Source organism: Zingiber officinale, chromosome 3A, assembly GCF_018446385.1.
Source record: "Zingiber officinale cultivar Zhangliang chromosome 3A, Zo_v1.1, whole genome shotgun sequence".
NCBI classification, from domain to species: Eukaryota; Viridiplantae; Streptophyta; class Magnoliopsida; order Zingiberales; family Zingiberaceae; genus Zingiber; species Zingiber officinale.
The window spans coordinates 7428712-7446808 of record NC_055990.1 but is presented as its reverse complement, the minus strand read 5'-3'; the positions used below and the strand labels follow the sequence as shown (position 1 = coordinate 7446808).

At 39.1% G+C, this 18097-nt stretch overlaps 1 protein-coding gene across 1 annotated transcript; it reads left to right on the top strand.

The window, feature by feature from the left end:
- The first annotated feature begins 1353 nt into the window (after positions 1 to 1353).
- On the top strand, positions 1354 to 2619 carry LOC122051133 (GEM-like protein 7). The gene is made up of 4 exons (XM_042612091.1): positions 1354 to 1621; positions 1727 to 1795; positions 1878 to 2152; positions 2241 to 2619. Exons 1-4 carry the CDS (start codon positions 1495 to 1497, stop codon positions 2439 to 2441), a joined length of 672 nt encoding a protein of 223 aa, XP_042468025.1. The 5' UTR covers positions 1354 to 1494; the 3' UTR covers positions 2442 to 2619.
- The last annotated feature ends 15478 nt before the right edge of the window (positions 2620 to 18097 follow it).

The following is an 18097-nucleotide window of genomic DNA, read 5'->3' as shown; positions in this document are numbered from 1 at the left end:
TATATTTTGTCTAATCAGTTGACTAAAGGGTGTTTTAAGTTGATGATTGAAGGCAAACAAAATACAGTTGTAAGAACTGTTTCTTATATAATTCCTTGGAGGACTTTGAACTAGTTATGGGTTGCATGAAAATATGCTAAAAATCCTTCCTAATTTTGCTTAAAGCTTTTAAGGGCTTGGATAAAGTTGAAGCCTCAACTCAAGCACCTTAGTAATCTTCTTCTACATTAGCTTTACATTTCATTTTTATTGAGAGGATTGATTCAATTGTTAAAAAAAATTGGAATTTTGTAAATAAATTTACCTTATTACTTACTCCTTGTCAAAGGATGATTTATAGTGGAAACTCACGAGGGCGATACACTAGACGTGGCACACATGCACTCCATAGTATTTGTACATGCGACTTAGTTACATCAGTGAGTAGGAGAATAACATTCAATGAAGGTACTGCTAGGATCATTCCTTGAACATGTTCTTACCATCATCCTCTTAGCCTCTAGGCTCAGCCAAATAATCATCCAAAGCTTGTTGCGAGACTTTCTAGTCTTTTGTTGCTTGGCAAAGCCATATGGTTTTCAGAAATGCTTGGCCAATAATCATCCAAACTGTCGTTCAGAACCGTGGCCAAGTCCTCATGGATGCAAGCAGGCAAGGGGGTCTTAAGCATGTTGGTTTCCAACCAGCGTTCTATATGCAGAATTAGGTAGCATGATTGTAGAATTTGAGAAGCAAGCATTCAGAGGGAGACTTGAAAGATATAACATGATCATTATTCTAGAGTTTTTACATTCTTTGGAGAAGATGAAGGGCTGAAAAGTTTATATGATGGCCAAAGTAACCTTAATTGGGAACTGCTTGTTTTGGAGTTCCAGAGGCTCAAGGCAAGGTTAATGTTGGCCATTGGAAGGGCATGCAAACTAATCCACTCCATGCATTCATACGAATCTTCCAGAAGCTAGTTGCTCTTCATGACTGTCTTCTAACTGCACAAACTAATAACTGAACATGTGCACTGTGATCTAATTCATACATGCAACTGTCAACTTTGGCACTTTCTTTCTCTCCCTTATTTTATCAATTGAGATTCAACCACTTTCCTTCCATCATAAGGTAGTCTTCCAATCTTGACCAATTACTTCTTATCCATCTCAGGTCCAATTCACAAGATTTACTTTCCACATAGACAACTAAAGCAAAGCACCAGCTGAAGGCAACGCACCGGGCTGCTGACAAAGATTTGTGTCAGATAGATTTGAATAACAAGCACAAAATAAAGTTTAGGTGGCTCAATGCCTTTTGATCACATGGAGCAAAAGATAGATGATCAAAGTTTTTCACATCTTCTGGCTTTATCTGAACACCTTTAGGGCTAATGACATGGTGATGACTCTGCACCATGAATCCGAATGCATCTTATAAATTTGTCCATCTGGATCAAGCAAGAAGGCATCTCTCGCACTAGTAGAGAATTGAGGAGCTTCATCTCATCCAATGGAGGTACTCAACAGCCGCCGCGTAGTTGGAATTCCTCTCAAGAATCTCCAACATGCCTCTGCAACAGATTGCAGAAGATTAACTCTTCATTCGGCTTCGTGTGGCCGTTCACGATACAAGCCAAGTATGTTTCATCTTGTTTCTTTTCCCCCTTGACTGCTTGTTAATTTTTCTATTTATAAACTCTCTTTCAGAAACTCAAAAGGATTTTCTCTTTCTTTTTTTTCAGGAAAGTCTGAACATGTGGTCGACTGGATGAACAAGTTCAGCAAGAAGGCAGAAAGTATTTGTGATCATGGTACTCAACTTAACTAGCTAGTTCAGTTCAGTTCATCTCATGCAATTCAGTTCCATCATTTGTTTTCTGATGTGCATTGCAGTGAGTTTAGGCGCCAACTTTTCAGAAATTCTGAAGGGAAAGTTCAGCCTGGGGGCTAAGATCCTTCAAGCCGGAGGTCTCGAGAGGATCTTTCGGAAGAATTTCTGCGTCGAAAAGGGGGAGAAGTTGAGGAAGGCCTTCCAGTGCTATCTGTACACCACTGCTGGTCCTATTGCAGGGCTGCTCTTCATCTCAAACAAGAAAATTGCATTCCACAGTGACAGATCTCTCAGGCTCACTTCTCCAAAGGGAAACTTGACCAGAGTGCCCTACAAGGTACATGAATTTAATCGATAAATGAAGAAACATGTAAGCAATCATTTAAGATGAATACTGACAGTGATCAAATTGAATTGCTGAGCAGGTTTTGATTCCAGTTGGGAGCATCAAGAGAGCCATACAAAGTGAGAACTCCGAGAAGCCAAGTCAAAAGTACATCCAAGTAGTTACAGTAGATGACTTTGAGTTCTGGTTCATGGGGTTCCTGAGCTACCAGAGATCCTTCAAGTGCTTGAAACAAGCAGTTTCAGATTCTCAAGTTGGATATCTGCAGCTGACTCAGTGATCAAGTGGCCTGAGACTGTACCTTGAATCTTTTCTTCTTTTGGTAGATAGAGTGGAGAGTCTCACAGCTCCTTGTTGTTATGGGACTGAATACCCTTCATTCATCTAGTTTTGTATAAATAGATGGGATGGAGTGTTATTTCACTCTTTCAATGAACAGAGGAATTGACATGGAAACATGAATTGGGGAATCGTATCACTCATGGCCTAAATTAATGAAATTTAACAGGAAACTGTTCTAGACGTTGAGTAAAGTTGCAGATGGAGATTAGCACTTGGTGCAGCATGCTCCAAAAATGCTTTTACACATTTATACGGCCAGTAAGATGGGACCCCTGAAGTAGGGTTTGACATTAAGAAAATTGGTTGATATGATAGTCAAAGTCAAAAAGGAGATCAACTCTCAGGTCGTATCGATATCATGTCGAGATAAGTCCCATGTCATTGACGAATGCTCTGACCAATCGGACCAAAGGGTCGATCCGACACGCTAGGCACATCATTCGGCTAAACCAAACTCTATATTCAAGTATAGCGGCCGAGCATAAGATAAACCCTCGACATAAAGTCCAATCGGGCATATTGTCCGAGCGGATGTTGAATCCCCAACATAAACCAGGTCGCTCAAAGGTTAGTCGGACCTTAGGGGCTCAGCTCCCCATTTCTTCAAATGCAAAGCTCTCAACTTACATCCACCCCACCCAGCGCGGTCGGACTTACGAGATCCAATTCCCCACTTCTCATGAACATAACTCCCAGCATACAGCCGGTTCAACCCCAACGTTGGTCGAACTTATGAGCTCAGCTCCCCATATGAGCATGACTCCTAGTCTATAGCTGGTTGGTCTAGAGCCGATCAGACTCTCTCTAGGAGACAGTATCATCAGAGAATCGTAACAACCTGTTAAGGAATATGTCATTATTCTAACATATAGATGCAACAAAATCTTCTTTCAACCATGGAGAAGCTATCGTACATCCTTAACTGTTTGACATATTCTGACACTAGACATTTTCTACCACTTCATTAACTATAAAGGCTATGAGGGGCGGTATAAAAAGGGCAGTCATCTCCGTTGTCTAAGTACGCGCATGAAGGCATACGCATCCGCATACTCGCGCATTTATACTATTGTTCTACTGTTCATCATCTCTTCTACTTTTCGCGCGACTATTATACTGACTTGAGCGTCGAAGTGTCTACGCCAGGAACCCCTCCTTGGTTCTTGCTCTAGCGCTCCCCTTTGCTCTCTTTGTGGTGTGAGCATCAAGGAGTGCCAAGAAGGAGTATTAGATGTCATCTCTTCTCTAACTCAGAGTTTTCTCTCAGTCGACAACAAAGTCATCTGCCTAGCGTGTCATCTTCACCGCTTTCAAATAAGATCAAATTTGACATCGTTTATGGGAACTTCACCTAAATTTGAAGCGCAGAGATAGAAGAAGTTAGATGACTTACTACAATTACCATGTCGCAAGAGGATTTGGAGTTAGTGATATCTTTCCGAGCGCAGAAGTTGGTACAACAACAACAACAAGTAGCCGCATATCACTTACCACATGTCTCGGCTGTGTCGATGGCAAACCCTCACACTAAACTAGGGACCCGAGTGGAAAGCCAAACTGGGTTCCAACCAATTCATCCAACGGCTAGCTTCGTGCAACCACCTGTTCAACCAATCGACCTTCCACCCGTGACGCCTTCCCCGATTGCATATCACCGGACACTGTTCCACACTCCATTCGATGAAATGGGCCGAATAGAGAGGCATCAAGTGTCATCTTTTGGAGATGCACCTGTCTGGGACCCACCAAAGGGGAAGGCGCATGTCCTAAATGGTTCTCTCGAACGGATGAGTATATCGTTCTCACAAGAAATCTTAGAGGACAAGCTGCAAGCCACTTCCGCCCTTTGACAATCGGAGAATACGGAGGAGTGACTGACTCTGAAGATCATCTACTTAGATTTGAAAACACAATCTTCCTTCATCAATACATGGATGTTGTTAAGTGTTGAGTATTTCTTACCACTCTTTTCGGCTCGATACAAAGATGGTTCAGCCAGCCCCCAGCTGAGTCCATTTGCTTCTTCAAAGATTTTCGCAAAGCCTTCTTGCACCACGTTGCCAGCAGCAGGAGATATCAGAAGATCAACCTGAGCCTGTTTATACTTTAGCAAGGGGCCAAAGAATCCCTGCGAGTATACATCAAACGATTCAACCAAGTGGCACTAAATGCTCTGTCCACCACTTTCAAAATATTAATAAGCACATTCTCCCAAGGCCTTTTAGAAGGAGAATTTTTCCAAGTCCTCGTCAAAAATCCCTCAAAGGACATTGACAATCTGCTGGAGAAAGCGGTCAAATACATTAATGTAGAGGAAGCTTAGGTTACTCAAAAGGAGACAACTGTCTCAACTCCGATCGGCCAAGCTAGTCGAAAACCGCTACCACCTCTAGAGCGCCCCAAAGACTCCAGCCTGAATCTTTTGCCAATCCGGAAAGAAAGGGCAGTGCAGGAAGTAGATTAGTCATCGCCTAAAAGACATAGACATTTTTGTGACCACCATTAATCTCCTCATCATAATACCATTGAGTGACATCAGTATGCCAAGAGGCTTCGTCGAACGGCCGAGTCAAGAGAAGTGAATAAAGGATCATCCTCGTCCTCCTCTTGAGAATCTCCTTTAAGAACATAGTAAGAAGAGTCTGACAGATGCTCAAACCAAATAGCGGATTGACAAATTTGAGGATCAAAACATCTGAGCGGCATCTTCACGTGAAGTCTCATCCTAAACAAAACGTTGATCAACAATAATTAAAAGGAACAACACCCAACTGGCAAGTCAAATCTGATCGACGAAAGTCAAAATAGGCGTCCGACTAGAAAGCCCAAAGGACCAAAATTTTAAATCAATCGATAGTGTTGGAACAACTCCAGTTGTAGGAATGCCCTGATAGCAGCTCTGCCATGCCACTTGGCTCATCCATCCCCGCTCGATGGATTAGGATTATCAGCTCAAGCCATCTCAAAATAAGTATGAACTTAAGTTTTTAAATTTAAATTCTAGAATATCTCCTTATCAAACAGGAAGTCCAGATCTCCAGGGCATCTGGGTCATACACCATGCCCCTAGTTCTCCAAGGCATTCGGGTCATACACCATGCCTCCTCAATTCTCTAGGGCATCCAGGTCATACACTGTGCTCCTAGTTCTCCAAGATATTAGGGGCATACACTGTACCTCTTCAGTTCTCTAGGGCATCTGGGTCATACATCGTGCCCTAGCTCTCTAAGGCATTTGGGTCATACAGCTTGCCTCCTCAGTTTTCCAAGACATTCGGGTTATACACAATGCCTCCTCAGTTCTTCAGGGCATTCAGGTCATACACCATGCCCTCATCTCTCCAAGGTATTCAGATCATACACCGTGCCTCCCCAGTTCTCCAAGGTATTCAGGCCATACATTGTGCCCCCAGCTCTCTATAATATTTGGGTCATACATTGTGCTTCCTCAATTCTCTAGGGCATTCGGATCATATATCGTGCTCCCAGTTTTTCAAGGTATCTGAGTCATACACAATGCTTCCTCAATTCTCTAAGGCGTCCGGGTTATACATTGTTCCCAGTTCTCCAAGGCATTCAGATTATACACCGTGCCTCCTCAGTTCTCCAAGGCATCCGGGTCATACACCATGCCCCAACTCTCCAAGGAATTCAGGTCATATATCATACCTCTCCAGTTATCTAAGACAATCGGGTCATAAACCGCACCTTCCTAATTATTTAAGACATTCGGGTCATACACCATTCCTCCTAAGTTCTCCACCATTCATCCTCAACTCTCCAGGTCATACACCATGCCCCCAACTCTTAAGGCATTGGGGTCATATATCATGCCTCTCCAACTCTCCAAGACATTCGAGTCATACACCGTGCCTACAATATCAAATCTCAGACTCTTATGTCGTTCGGTCGAATTATAAACGAGCTTGCCCTCACGTCTGTTCCAAACTCTCATGTCTCTCGGCCGAGTTATAAGCAAGCCTACCCTGGCTCCTATTCTAGATTCTCATCCTGCCCCGCCGAGCTATAATTGAGCCTACCCTCGTGCCCGTTCTAGACTCTCGTTCCACTCAGCCGAGTTATAAGCGAGTTTGCCCTTGCGCTTGTTCCAGACTCTCTTGCCGCTTGGCTGAGTTATAAGCGAGTCTTTCCTTGAACATATCCCAGACTCTTGTGCCACTTGGCCAAGTTATAAGTAAGTCTGTCCTCGCACCTATTCTAAAATCTTATACCGCTCAGTTGAGTTATAAACAAGTCTACCCTTGCGCTTGTTCCAGACTCTTATGTCGCCTGACCGAGTTATAAGTGAACCTTCCTCACTCCCATTTTAGACTCTTGTGCTGCTCGGCCGAGTTATAAGTCAACCTGCTGATGACCATCATTTGTTCACATTATTTAAGATCCTATACTTGAGTTTTTAAGTTAATTATGTGTTAAATCTACATTTATATCATGTTTCATGAGTTAAACTTATTTTTGGGCTTTAATGCAATATATAATTTATTTGTGAAAGTTGTTGGGTTGTAAGGTTGCAAATAAAGTCCCACATTGAAAATACATAGGAAAAATCATAGATTTATAAGGGAAAGATATCGCTATTGGTATGAGACCTTTTAGGTATAGCTCAAAAGTAAAACCATGAGGGCTTAGGCCCAAGGTGCACAATATCATACCATTGTAGATATATAAATTCTTTTTGGTCCAATAATTAGTATCAACGTCTAGATTACCAGAATATCTAACCGCCGACTGTACATAAGAGTTATGGTCTAATTAAGCCATGTGAGTAGAATATTGACCTCGAACAAAGGAATTAGGGGCTCCTATGTCTGAAGCAAGAGGACCAGACACCAGGCAAGAAGTCCTAGTTGCGGCTAGGTAAGGAAGTCCTAGTAGGTCGGGTGGACCGAGGGGCAGAAAGACTTGATGGGTCGAGAATCAAACGCGGGAAGCCCGTGGTCCTTCATTTGAGGGGGGATTGTTGGGTTATAAGGTTGCAAATAAAGTCGCACATTGAAAATACATGGGAAATATTGTATATTTATAAGGGAAAAATATCTCCATTGGTACGAGACCTTTTGGGTAGAGCCCAAGAGAAAAACTATGAGGGCTTATGCCCAAAGTGAAAAATATCATACTATTATGGTGATATCTAAATTCCTTTTGGTCCAATATAATTATGGTTAATCATTTAAATATGGTCTTTGTAGGTAATAAAGGAGCCATGGACTCAAGTCATATCAATCCAAATTGGGCTCAATTATGATATTAATTGGGGAGATTAAGTTTTGAAGCAATCTAAGTCGTCCATTCATGATTTGAGGAGATATAGGCCATGCATCACGATCTGGTCCATCCAAGTCAAAGGAAAGTAGATCCTATCAATAGATTAAGATCTAAAACCTTTGAACCATATCTGAACTGATCCAATCGTTGATTAAGATCCGGAAAAATCTCAGTCATCCACCCAAATCTGAGATTAGATTAAAATTCCGTGAGAAGCTACAGTGTAGGGGCCTTCATCAATTTGCTATAGTGGGCGCGAAGCAGAGGAGATCGAGATCAGGATCATTTTCTACTTTCCACCTCCGATCATCACCGAAGCTCCATCCACCACCTAGGGGTTAAGGTTTTTTCTTACCTCGTCCACTCCATCAAGCTTCAGTGATCCATCATCTCCACCATTGGGATCGTGATTCACGGGCGTGAAGAGGAGACGGGTAAGCAGAGAAAGGAAGAAGATGACTAGATTTCTAAGCTGAGGTTTTCGTCCATCTCCGGCGATATACTTTCCATGAAGGGCTTTTTCTTTCAACTCTAGTGATTTTCCCGGTGACGTCGCTTGTTCTTCGATCACCATCGCTGAAATGCATCCATCTCACATCCATCTTAATCAGACTATCCATTCGACGCCAATCTTCATCACCGAGCGTTCTTTCTAGCTAATCCATTCTGATACAAGTTAGGGGAAACTCTAGCTTGATCTGTGAGCATCATTCTAATCTCCATGTTTCCCTATTATTCATCTATTTTTATGCAATGGAGTTGTTGATAAATGTTTGGTTTGATCCCTCATGCATTTGTATTTGAATTTGTTTTACTATTGGTTTTTGCTGATTTGCATTTTAGTGACTTAAATATTACTGCTCTTGTTTGATTTCTATTTTGCAGTAGCTTAGGCTAGTCTAGATGTCTTGTTCTTTCATTAGTTCTTATTTGTTGCAATAGGATTGATCCAATTTCGGTTACGTTTATGATACAATAGTCATGCATTCAAGTTGCTTCAATTTCCTTAAAATCTTGTTTACATAGCATTGTTGGTTAGATAAGATGTTGCATGAAGATTATGTTTGCCCTCATTCATAAATAATTGTAATCCTAAGATTAGAATTCACCTACTACATTCCTTGTGAAATACGATCCGAGTTGTCCTATATGTTGGGTCACTTCGGAGCTAGAGGGGGGTGAATAACTCGTAGCGCTCGTTCGATTGCTTCGTAGATGATGATGTGCAACGGAATAAACTCGAAGCCAAGCTCTCCAATGCTAACAAGTAGATTTACTTGGTATCCACATCAAAAAGAGGTGACTAATCTAAGGATCCACACACATAAGTACTTTTCACTAAGAAAGAAACTCCTTCTCGGATAAAATCAGAGGTGGAGAAACCTCGTACAATACTCTCACAATAAGATACAACACACGCAAGAAAAAAATACACAAGAATACAAATAAAACCTTCTTCTTGCTTGATATTGTTGATGTAGATTGCCTCTTGAACCCTAGAAGTGCAACAACACTTGTCCCCAAGAGCCTCTAAGAACTGGCATGAAGAGATGTGAGCTCAGTGAAGAATATCGGGAGAAGTCTGCGGAGAAAAAAACTCGCCAACGGCTTTATACTCTGCTCTCCTAGGCCTCTCAATCGATTGGGTCTGCTCTCAATTGATTGTCACATTAGATCAGCATAATCGCAGTCGTCCAAACCTCGCTACCTGTGCAATGGTCATATCCCAATCGATCGGTTGATCTATTAGGGAGGCTTGAATCGATCGACCGATCAATTCAGAGTACCTCTGTGCTCTTCGCTAGAAATACCCGGAATCGATTGACCGATCGATTCAGGCTTCCTTGCAACCTCATGAGAAATCTAACCCTAATCGATCGATTGATCAATTGGCGGTACCCAATCGATCGGCTAATCAATTGGGAACCTCTCTATGCTCACGAGAATGTCTCTCAATCGATCGGCCGATCGATTGGGCCCCTTTTTCTAGCAACACTCTCCCAATCAATTGACTGATCGATTGAGCTCTCGTTCAATTGATCTCCTGATCAACTTGACCAACCCTATCTTGTCTAACTCAAGTCTAAGGTTCTCAAACCCCCAACATCCAGTCAACCTTGATCTGTTGGCACTTCGTCATCAAGTGTTCGGTCAATCCTTTGACCCACTTGAATTTTTTTTCGTGCCAAGTGTCCAATCCTCCTAGACCCACCTAGATTTTCATGTGTTTGGCTTCACTCACTAGGACTTTCTTAATGCCTAGCTTCACTCACTAGGGCTTTCACCTGGCGTCACTCACCAGGATTTCCATCTGCCTAGCTTCACTCACTAGGGCTTTCATCTGGCTTCACTCACCAAGATTTTCCATCTGCCTAGCTTCACTCACTAGGTCTTTCACCTAGCTTCACTCACCAGGACTTTCCCATCAATTGTCGGTCAAGACTAACCCACTTGGATTTTCATCTTCTGTCAACCTTCCCGTTGGATTTCCCAATCAAGTATCCGATCAACCTTGACTTACTTAACTCTTCTTCATATTAAACTGGTCAACCTTGACTAATCTCCCCAAACGGACGATTGCTCCTGCAATCTCCATATATTGTCAAAACAATTTTCATATATTGTCAAATATCAAAACTCGCATATTACGACTCAAGCTTGAGCAAATTCAAGCTTAGTCAACCTTGACCTAGGAAAATTGCACAAACACTATACTATATTAGTGTTATTTTATTTGTGCTCATTTCATGAAAAAATTAGGTTTATCAAATTTGGCATTGTTGCTGGGGAATGTTAATAGTGTTTGATAATTTTAGCACTGGTTTCTATTTTTACATAGTTTTTTTTAAAAAAAAATATGTTGTTGAATGCTTTAATGTTTAGATATTTATGTCTTTGATTTTATATTTTATTATGCCTTCTGATCTTGTTTATTAGTGTTTTAGTGTATGAACAGAAAATTTATTTCACCATAGATCCATATTATCAGTATTTTGAAAGTATGATGGAGAGTCAGTACTATCAGCCTAAGCAACCTCAATACTACCATCCTGAACCCGATTATTATCAGCCTTCGACTCAATATTATTTGCTTGAATCTCAATACTAGCCACCCATAGAGTAACAAAATAGGTATGAGTCATTTCTAAATATCTACAGTTCTAATTTAGTGGATAATTTATATTTTAGGTATGAGGATGCACAAGGGCAATTTATGAGTCATATCTAACATTTTAGAAGCCACAGAAATTTCATGATGATTATATGTCTACCTATTCACATCCAATCCTGCAAAGTGAGCCAGCTCCTTGGGGGGCATTCCAGGACTATAGTGCTACTTATAGTCAAATGAAGACATCATTGCAGGAAACTAAAGAACTCCAGCAATAGCTAGCAGTACAAATGCAACAATAAATGATCTATAGTTACCGGACTCAACAACGAGTTAATGTAGCATGTCAGGCTTTATAGATACAATTGGATAAACTCACAACAAATATCGCCTAGCGACAAGCACAATTATCTAGTGAGGAGATGGATTGTAGAGCTTGTGACAACCCTGATCCTAATTCTAAAGCTCTATAAGACTCCTCTGATTTTGTGTGTTGTGATGATATAGTTGTAGTTGATCCGAACTCTGATAACATTATTATTGTTGCAGATATTGTTGATGCGGGTATTGTTAGTGATGTTGAGGAGGCAACTGAGTTTTATTATGCATTTGTTGATGAGGAAAGTGTAGGTACTTGCACGGTGGAAGCAATACTCCAGGAATCACCTTTTTTAGTTGTACCATCACCTGAACCAGAGCTTGATGATGAGAGTGTAGGAACTTATGCTGTGGAGAGAAACCCCCAAGAATCACTTTCTCTAGTTGTACATTCACCTGAGCTAGAGCTTAAGCCAAAGCCATTACCTAATTAGGATGAGGCGATATTCATTGCTCTAGGTACATTCCAACATGACAACGTTAGTATCTCTTGTGATCTTTTACAAAATTTTATAGAGGTACGTAAGATTGATTTTATTAGATGTGATGCATTTCTCAATACATTTTATGTGAAGATTGATTGTATTTCATTTCTTTCTTACCCTGCATGTGTGCGAGAGTTGCTATATTTTCTTGGCCCTGCAGGTCCAACAAAAATCAAGTTTCTGGAATGGATACTCTAACTGAACCTGCTCCGACCTCTAGGAAGAATTTTTCAAGAGTACATTGTGGGAAAAGAGGTGTTCACCTCAACGTATAGCATTCCACTTCCAGAGTGGATTTTGCACTTTAACCAACTTCAACCACTAGGAAGAACCATTTCATTATCGGTGTGGATTCTACTACTGAATTGCTTATAGTTATCTGGAATAAAGGGGAGTTTGTTCTTTATTTTTCTTTTTATGTATACTTTTTTTACTTTCACACTTTACTTTCATATATTGCTTTCATACTTTGCACTTTGTTTGGTCTAAATAGCATTTGGTTTTGAAAAAAATTCTCCATTTGTGTTTTAGTAATACCTTGAGAATCGTAAAAGTTTTTTAAGTTTAACCTTCAATTTTTAGGTCAATGGATATGATTGAATGCTTACTTGCATGCTATTGGTTAGTGTGGTGGTGGATTCTATTTTAATTAATTGAGTTTGATTGCCAATATTACCTAGAGAGGACTACTATATGCCTATACTTTATTCTCTTTTTGTGTGATAGAGCACTCATGACAATTGAACTCTAGAACTTGCTTTGCTTCATTTTGAAATCACAATAACATTTATATGCATGAACATGATGAAGGATATTTCTTTCCTATTCTTTGATTTATATTCCCATTCTTTGAATTCTTTTCCTTTTGAACTCTAATTAAATAAATCTTTTGTCACTATACATTGCTTTCATTCGATTGAGAGTTTTGGTTGAATTCTTGATGAGTTATATTACCGAGATGGACAAAGGTTTAAATAGGGGGTGAATTACATATGCTTAATGTACATAGATGCTTCCTATTTTAAGTGTGGGGGGTAAACATATTCGGTTTGAATGAGATTGTTCAAGTGTGGTTGAGTTATCAACAAGACAAATGTTGTAAAAATAGATTTTCCAGATTCAAAGAAAGAAGCAAGGGTGGAGTTGATTTCAAAAGTATGGAATGGGAAATTAGGGAGTGGTCGGCTGTTAAAGTTTGAATAGTTCCTCAATCAAAATTATTTGTATTGAAGCACTATATTTTGTTGATCAGAGGGCAATGGTGTTCTGTTTTCCATGAAGCTGACATTTTTAAGCCATTGAAAAAAAAGAAAAAAAAAATAGCTAGCTGAATTGGAAGAAAAAAGAAGACAGTAGGTTAGCAGGAGTTAACTTGGTTGAGTGTTAAGCCTAGAAGATCTTAAGAGTGGAGGTGTCATTAGTGAAGCCATTGAGGGGTCTCAAGTTAAACAAAAATTGACTTCCAGATTTAATAGTTTTTTAAATGTTGTTGGAAATGTAGTTTATCAGATTTTTAAGAATTCAGCAGACTTAAAAGTTTCCAGTGGATTCAACCGAGATTTTTATGTTGCAACTTCCTTAAAACATATGTTTGAAACTTGTTAAATTGAATAATTAAAGAACTGTAATTCTAGATTTGTTGAGCAGAGTTATTGAATTCTACTATTGAACTCGCCAAACTGGAACTTGTTTATTTCCCTGGTTGTTATTGTTGTTGAAGAAATTGATTTGACATTTTGAGGGAGCCCAACATTTGTGGTGAGGTCAAAATAATTCTTTCAATGAAGCATACTTGGTAGATACTGGAACCATTCATTATCCAGAATTGAAATATAGTAAAATGCATTATAGGGAAGAAACTTGAAGGAACTATTGCGTATCAAGTTGTTTATAGGTTTTTAATTAGAAATTAAGCTCAAGTGAATCTTTTGGGCTTTAATTGTCATTTGTTATACTATTCCTCTGAAAGTACTAGAATTTCCAAACTCTGAACTTCCAAGAATCAGAGTTCTGAAACTAAACCTATGGAATCTGATTCTAAAATGCAGAAATTAGAATTGTTTGAAAAGGAATGTGGGAAATAGTTGCTTCTTTATCTAAACATTTTTTTGTAAGCTTCTGATAAACCAGAGATAAAGTGGAGCACTTGATTTTCCACTACCATTTGGGTTCCTAATCTCCTCAAGCCTTCCAAAGCATGCAACTATAATGGATATGAATTCTGAAAATTGCTAAGCTTATTTCAGTGCTGAAACCAGTGAATTAGCATGCTTTATAAGAGGTCTACATGGATTATATTTCTGGGAAGTACTATGAATGCTGAAATGATGCGCAAGGAGTTCGAGATTCTATCAAAAACAGATAGTATGACACCAAGTCTTTGCTGCTGAAAAGGTTTTAGAAAAAAAAAATTGAAAACTCCTTTGAATCTGATTTTTTTAGGAAGTTGCTGAAGTTGCCAGAATTTGTATTCTGGATTGCAGTGCAGAAATTGAGAACGATACTAATATGTAGGAGTGAGCATCCTGTTAATTCGATATATTGGTATTAATTTTGTATAATTTTTTTTATTATTTTAAAACAAATTTAGTTAATTCGGTGTTAACCGAAATAATCAATTTTTAATTTAATCTGATTGATTCAGTTTTAGTAAAACTTTAATTTGATTTGGTTAGCGAATATTAAATTGGTTTTCGGTTAATTCAGTTAATTTATGACCCGAATTAATTGAATGCTCACCCCTACCAATATGACATGTTCCACCATTGTCTTCGTGTATTTAGCTTCATTAAATATGTATGCATTAAATGGTCTTCTTCTTTCATGTTGCCTACTCATAAATGCTTTGATACTCTATTGTTGAACTTGGGAACTAATAGGTTTGTGTTTACAACACCTAATGCATCTGTAGTGTGGTTTGTAGGAATTAATTTGTTGGTTTACTTGAGATACATCTTAAGTTGAGAAGATCATGGGAGTATAGATGTCATTATGTAAGTCATTGTGGAGTTTGAAGTTCATAAGGAAATTATGAACCAAAATTGACAGGAATTTAGAATTCTGTAACTTGGCATCTGAAATCTCTGCATGCCAAATCTTCATGTTATTTCTGATCAGCAATAGCTTCAAGTTAAACTCCTGTTAGCCTAGCATCAAATATTAACCTTTGATGAGCTGAAATCTTGATGATATAAGCTGAATTTACTTCAACTCTCAAATGCTGAAACTTAATCCATCAAGTTGAATTTGTTTGTGCTGTTGAAAAGTTGAGTTGTAATTCTGGAAGTAAAGTGTTGGAATTTGTTAGTTGAGCGACTAATGTTTGTGATGATTCGAAACCTTTCTACCAGTGAAGTGTACTTGATAAATATAGGGTACAATGTGCTATCTGGAATTGGAAAGATGGGAAAATAAAGAAAAGAAACTAAAGAAATTATTTTGTGCCAAAGTCAACTGCAGTTCCTTATTAGAAACAACCTTAAATGAACATGTTGCAGTTTTGATGTAGAAGGAAGGAATTTCTGGTTCAAGAAACTAGGATAGCACAAGGAAAGTGTACCAAGCTAAAGGGATAGCGTGCCAAATTCTTTGGGTAGTTGTCCAATTGAAGAAGAGCTTGACTAAATTTTTTATTTTGCCAATAACAATGGTGTTCTTCACCCTCCAAGTGCTCATGACCTATGAGCATCGAATTGGGAACTCATCAGGTTTATTCTTCCAATACTCTCACTTTCTCATTAATTTTTTTTTCCCTTATCCATTTTGTTTACTTCACTTAGTATCTTTTTGACTCCATTTAAATTCATAATAAATCCTTTTAACTCATGCTATGCTATGTTTTTATAGTGATAGAGAAATAGAAAATGAGCAAGCTTATGGTAGTAAAGTATTGCGAGTTGTATTGAATGAGCTCCACTTATACACATGATTGTGAGAGTTAGAGTAGGTACATTTATCCAATGAGATTGCATCTTGCTTAGTTATTTCAAATGGATTAAAATCACCATGCTTATTGATTATTGTAGGGAATATATTCATGATTGTTTTGATCTTTAGATGATCTTAGTTAATTACCTTTTATGATCTTCTAAGTATTGTTAGAAAATTATATGGGAGATGAATTTTAGTTGTTTCTTTGTTCTATTTGCTTGTCCGGGATGTGCAATAATAAGTGTGGGAGATTTGATAACCATCATTTTGTCACATGCTTTAGGATCATATACTTGAGTATTTGAGTTAATTGTGTGTCAAATCGACATGTATATCATGTTTCACGAGTTAGACTTATTTTTATACTTTAATGCAATATATAATTTATTTGTGGAATTATGGTTAATCATTTGAATGTGGTCTTTGTAGGCAATGAAGGGGCCATAGACTCAAGTCAGATCAATCCAAATTATGCTCAATTTTGAGATTAATTGGGGAGATCAAGCTCTGAAGTAATCTAAGTCATCCATTTGAGATCCAAGAAGATCTAGGTCATCTATCATGATCTGATCCATCCAAGTTAAAGGAAAGTAGATCCGAGTCATAGATCAAAATCTGAAGCCTTTGAACCAAATCTGAACCGATCTGACCGTTGATTAAGATCTAGAAGAATCTCTACCATCCGCCCAAATCTGAGATCAGATTTAAATTCCATGAGAAGCTACAGTGTGTGGGCCTTTGTCAATTTGCTACAATGGCCGCGAAGCAGAGGAGATTGAGATAGGTGTCATTTTCCACCTTCTACCTTCGATCATCGCCGGAGCTCCATCCACCACGTAGGGATTAAGGGTTTTTTTCCTACTTTGTCCACTCCATCATCTCCACAATTGGGATCACAATTCATGAGTGTGAAGAGGAGACAAGCAGAGGTGGTGCAAGGAAGAAGACGACTGGCGATTTCTGAGTTGATGTCTACATCCATCTCCAACGATCTACTTTCCGTGGAGTGAAGGGCTTTTTGTTCCAACTCTAGTGATTTTCCTAGTGATGTCACTTCTTCTTCGATCACCATCGTTGGAATGCATCCATCCCGTGCCCATCTTCATCAATTTGAGCTACAGTGATTGACAGAGCTACAAATTGGGGTTTACCATTCCCTTCAGAATTCTATTTCCATCAGCCCATCCATTCCGCATTAGTCTTCAGCAGATCATCCATGCAATGCGGATCTTCATCTCCGAGCATTCTTCCTAATTGATCCATTATGATACAAGTTAGGAAAAACCCTAGCTTGATTTGTGAGCATCATTCTGATCTTCATGTTTCTATATTGTTCATCTATTTTCATGCAATTGAGTTGTTGATAGATGTTTGATTTGATCCCTCATGCATTTGTATTTGAATTTGTTTGACTATTGGTTTTCATTGATTTGCATTTTAGTGACTTAAACATTACTGCTCATGTTCGATTTCTATTTTGCAGTAGCTTAGGCTAGTGTAGATGTATTGTTCTTTCATTAGTTCTTATTTGTTGCAATAGGATTGATCCAATTTCACTTATGTTTGTGATACAATAGTCATGCATTCAAGTTAGTTTAATTTCCTTAAAATCTTGTTTATATAGCATTGTTGGTTAGATAAGATATTGCATGAAGATTAGGTTTGATTAGATTGCACAGTTCATATTTCCATGAATTGCTTGTGTTCATAGTTTAGTTGTTTACCTTTCTGTTAGTTGCATTTAATTCCATTCTTGTTTCTTAGCCCTAGCAATTGCAATAACGAAAACCCAACCCCCCATTCATAAATAAATGTAATCCTAAGATTAGAATTCACCTGCTACATTCCTTGTGAAATATGATCTGAGTTGTCCTATACTACATTAGTGTAGAAAGGAGTTTCAGCATTTTATTTATACCCATTTCATGAAAAAATTGGGTTTATCACCTGCCCTCGCGCCTATTCTAGACTCTTGTACCGCTTGACCAAGTTATAAGTGAGTCTACCCTCATGCCTGTCCTAGATTCTTGTGCCACTCGGACCGAGTTATAAGAGAGTCTGCCCTCGTGCATGTCCTAGACTCTCACGTCGTTCGGTCGAGTTATAAGCGAGCTTATTTGCACGCCTATTCCAAACTCTAGTATTGCTTGACCAAGTTAAAAACGAGCGTGTTCTCGCGCCTGTTCCAGACCCTCGTGTCGCTCGGACAAGTTATAAGTGAGCATGCCCTCATGCCTGTCCTAGACTCTCATGCCGTTTGACCGAGTTATAAGCGAGTCTGCCCTCGCGCCTATTATAGACTCTCGTGCCACTTGGCCAAGTTATAAGCGAGCCTGCCCACGTGGCTATTTCAGAATCTCATGCCAGTCAACAAAGTTATAAGTGAGCTTGCCCTCACACCTAT

What these genes read in the sequence shown, in the direction of transcription:
- LOC122051133 (XM_042612091.1), top strand. Translation starts at nt 1,495, where the DNA reads ATGGAGGTACTCAACAGCCGCCGCGTAGTTGGAATTCCTCTCAAGAAT. An exon ending in CCGTTCACGATACAAGCCAA is followed by an intron (nt 1,622 to 1,726) that starts GTATGTTTCATC and finishes CTTTTTTTTCAG; the next exon opens with GAAAGTCTGAACATGTGGTC. An exon ending in TGACCAGAGTGCCCTACAAG is followed by an intron (nt 2,153 to 2,240) that starts GTACATGAATTT and finishes ATTGCTGAGCAG; the next exon opens with GTTTTGATTCCAGTTGGGAG.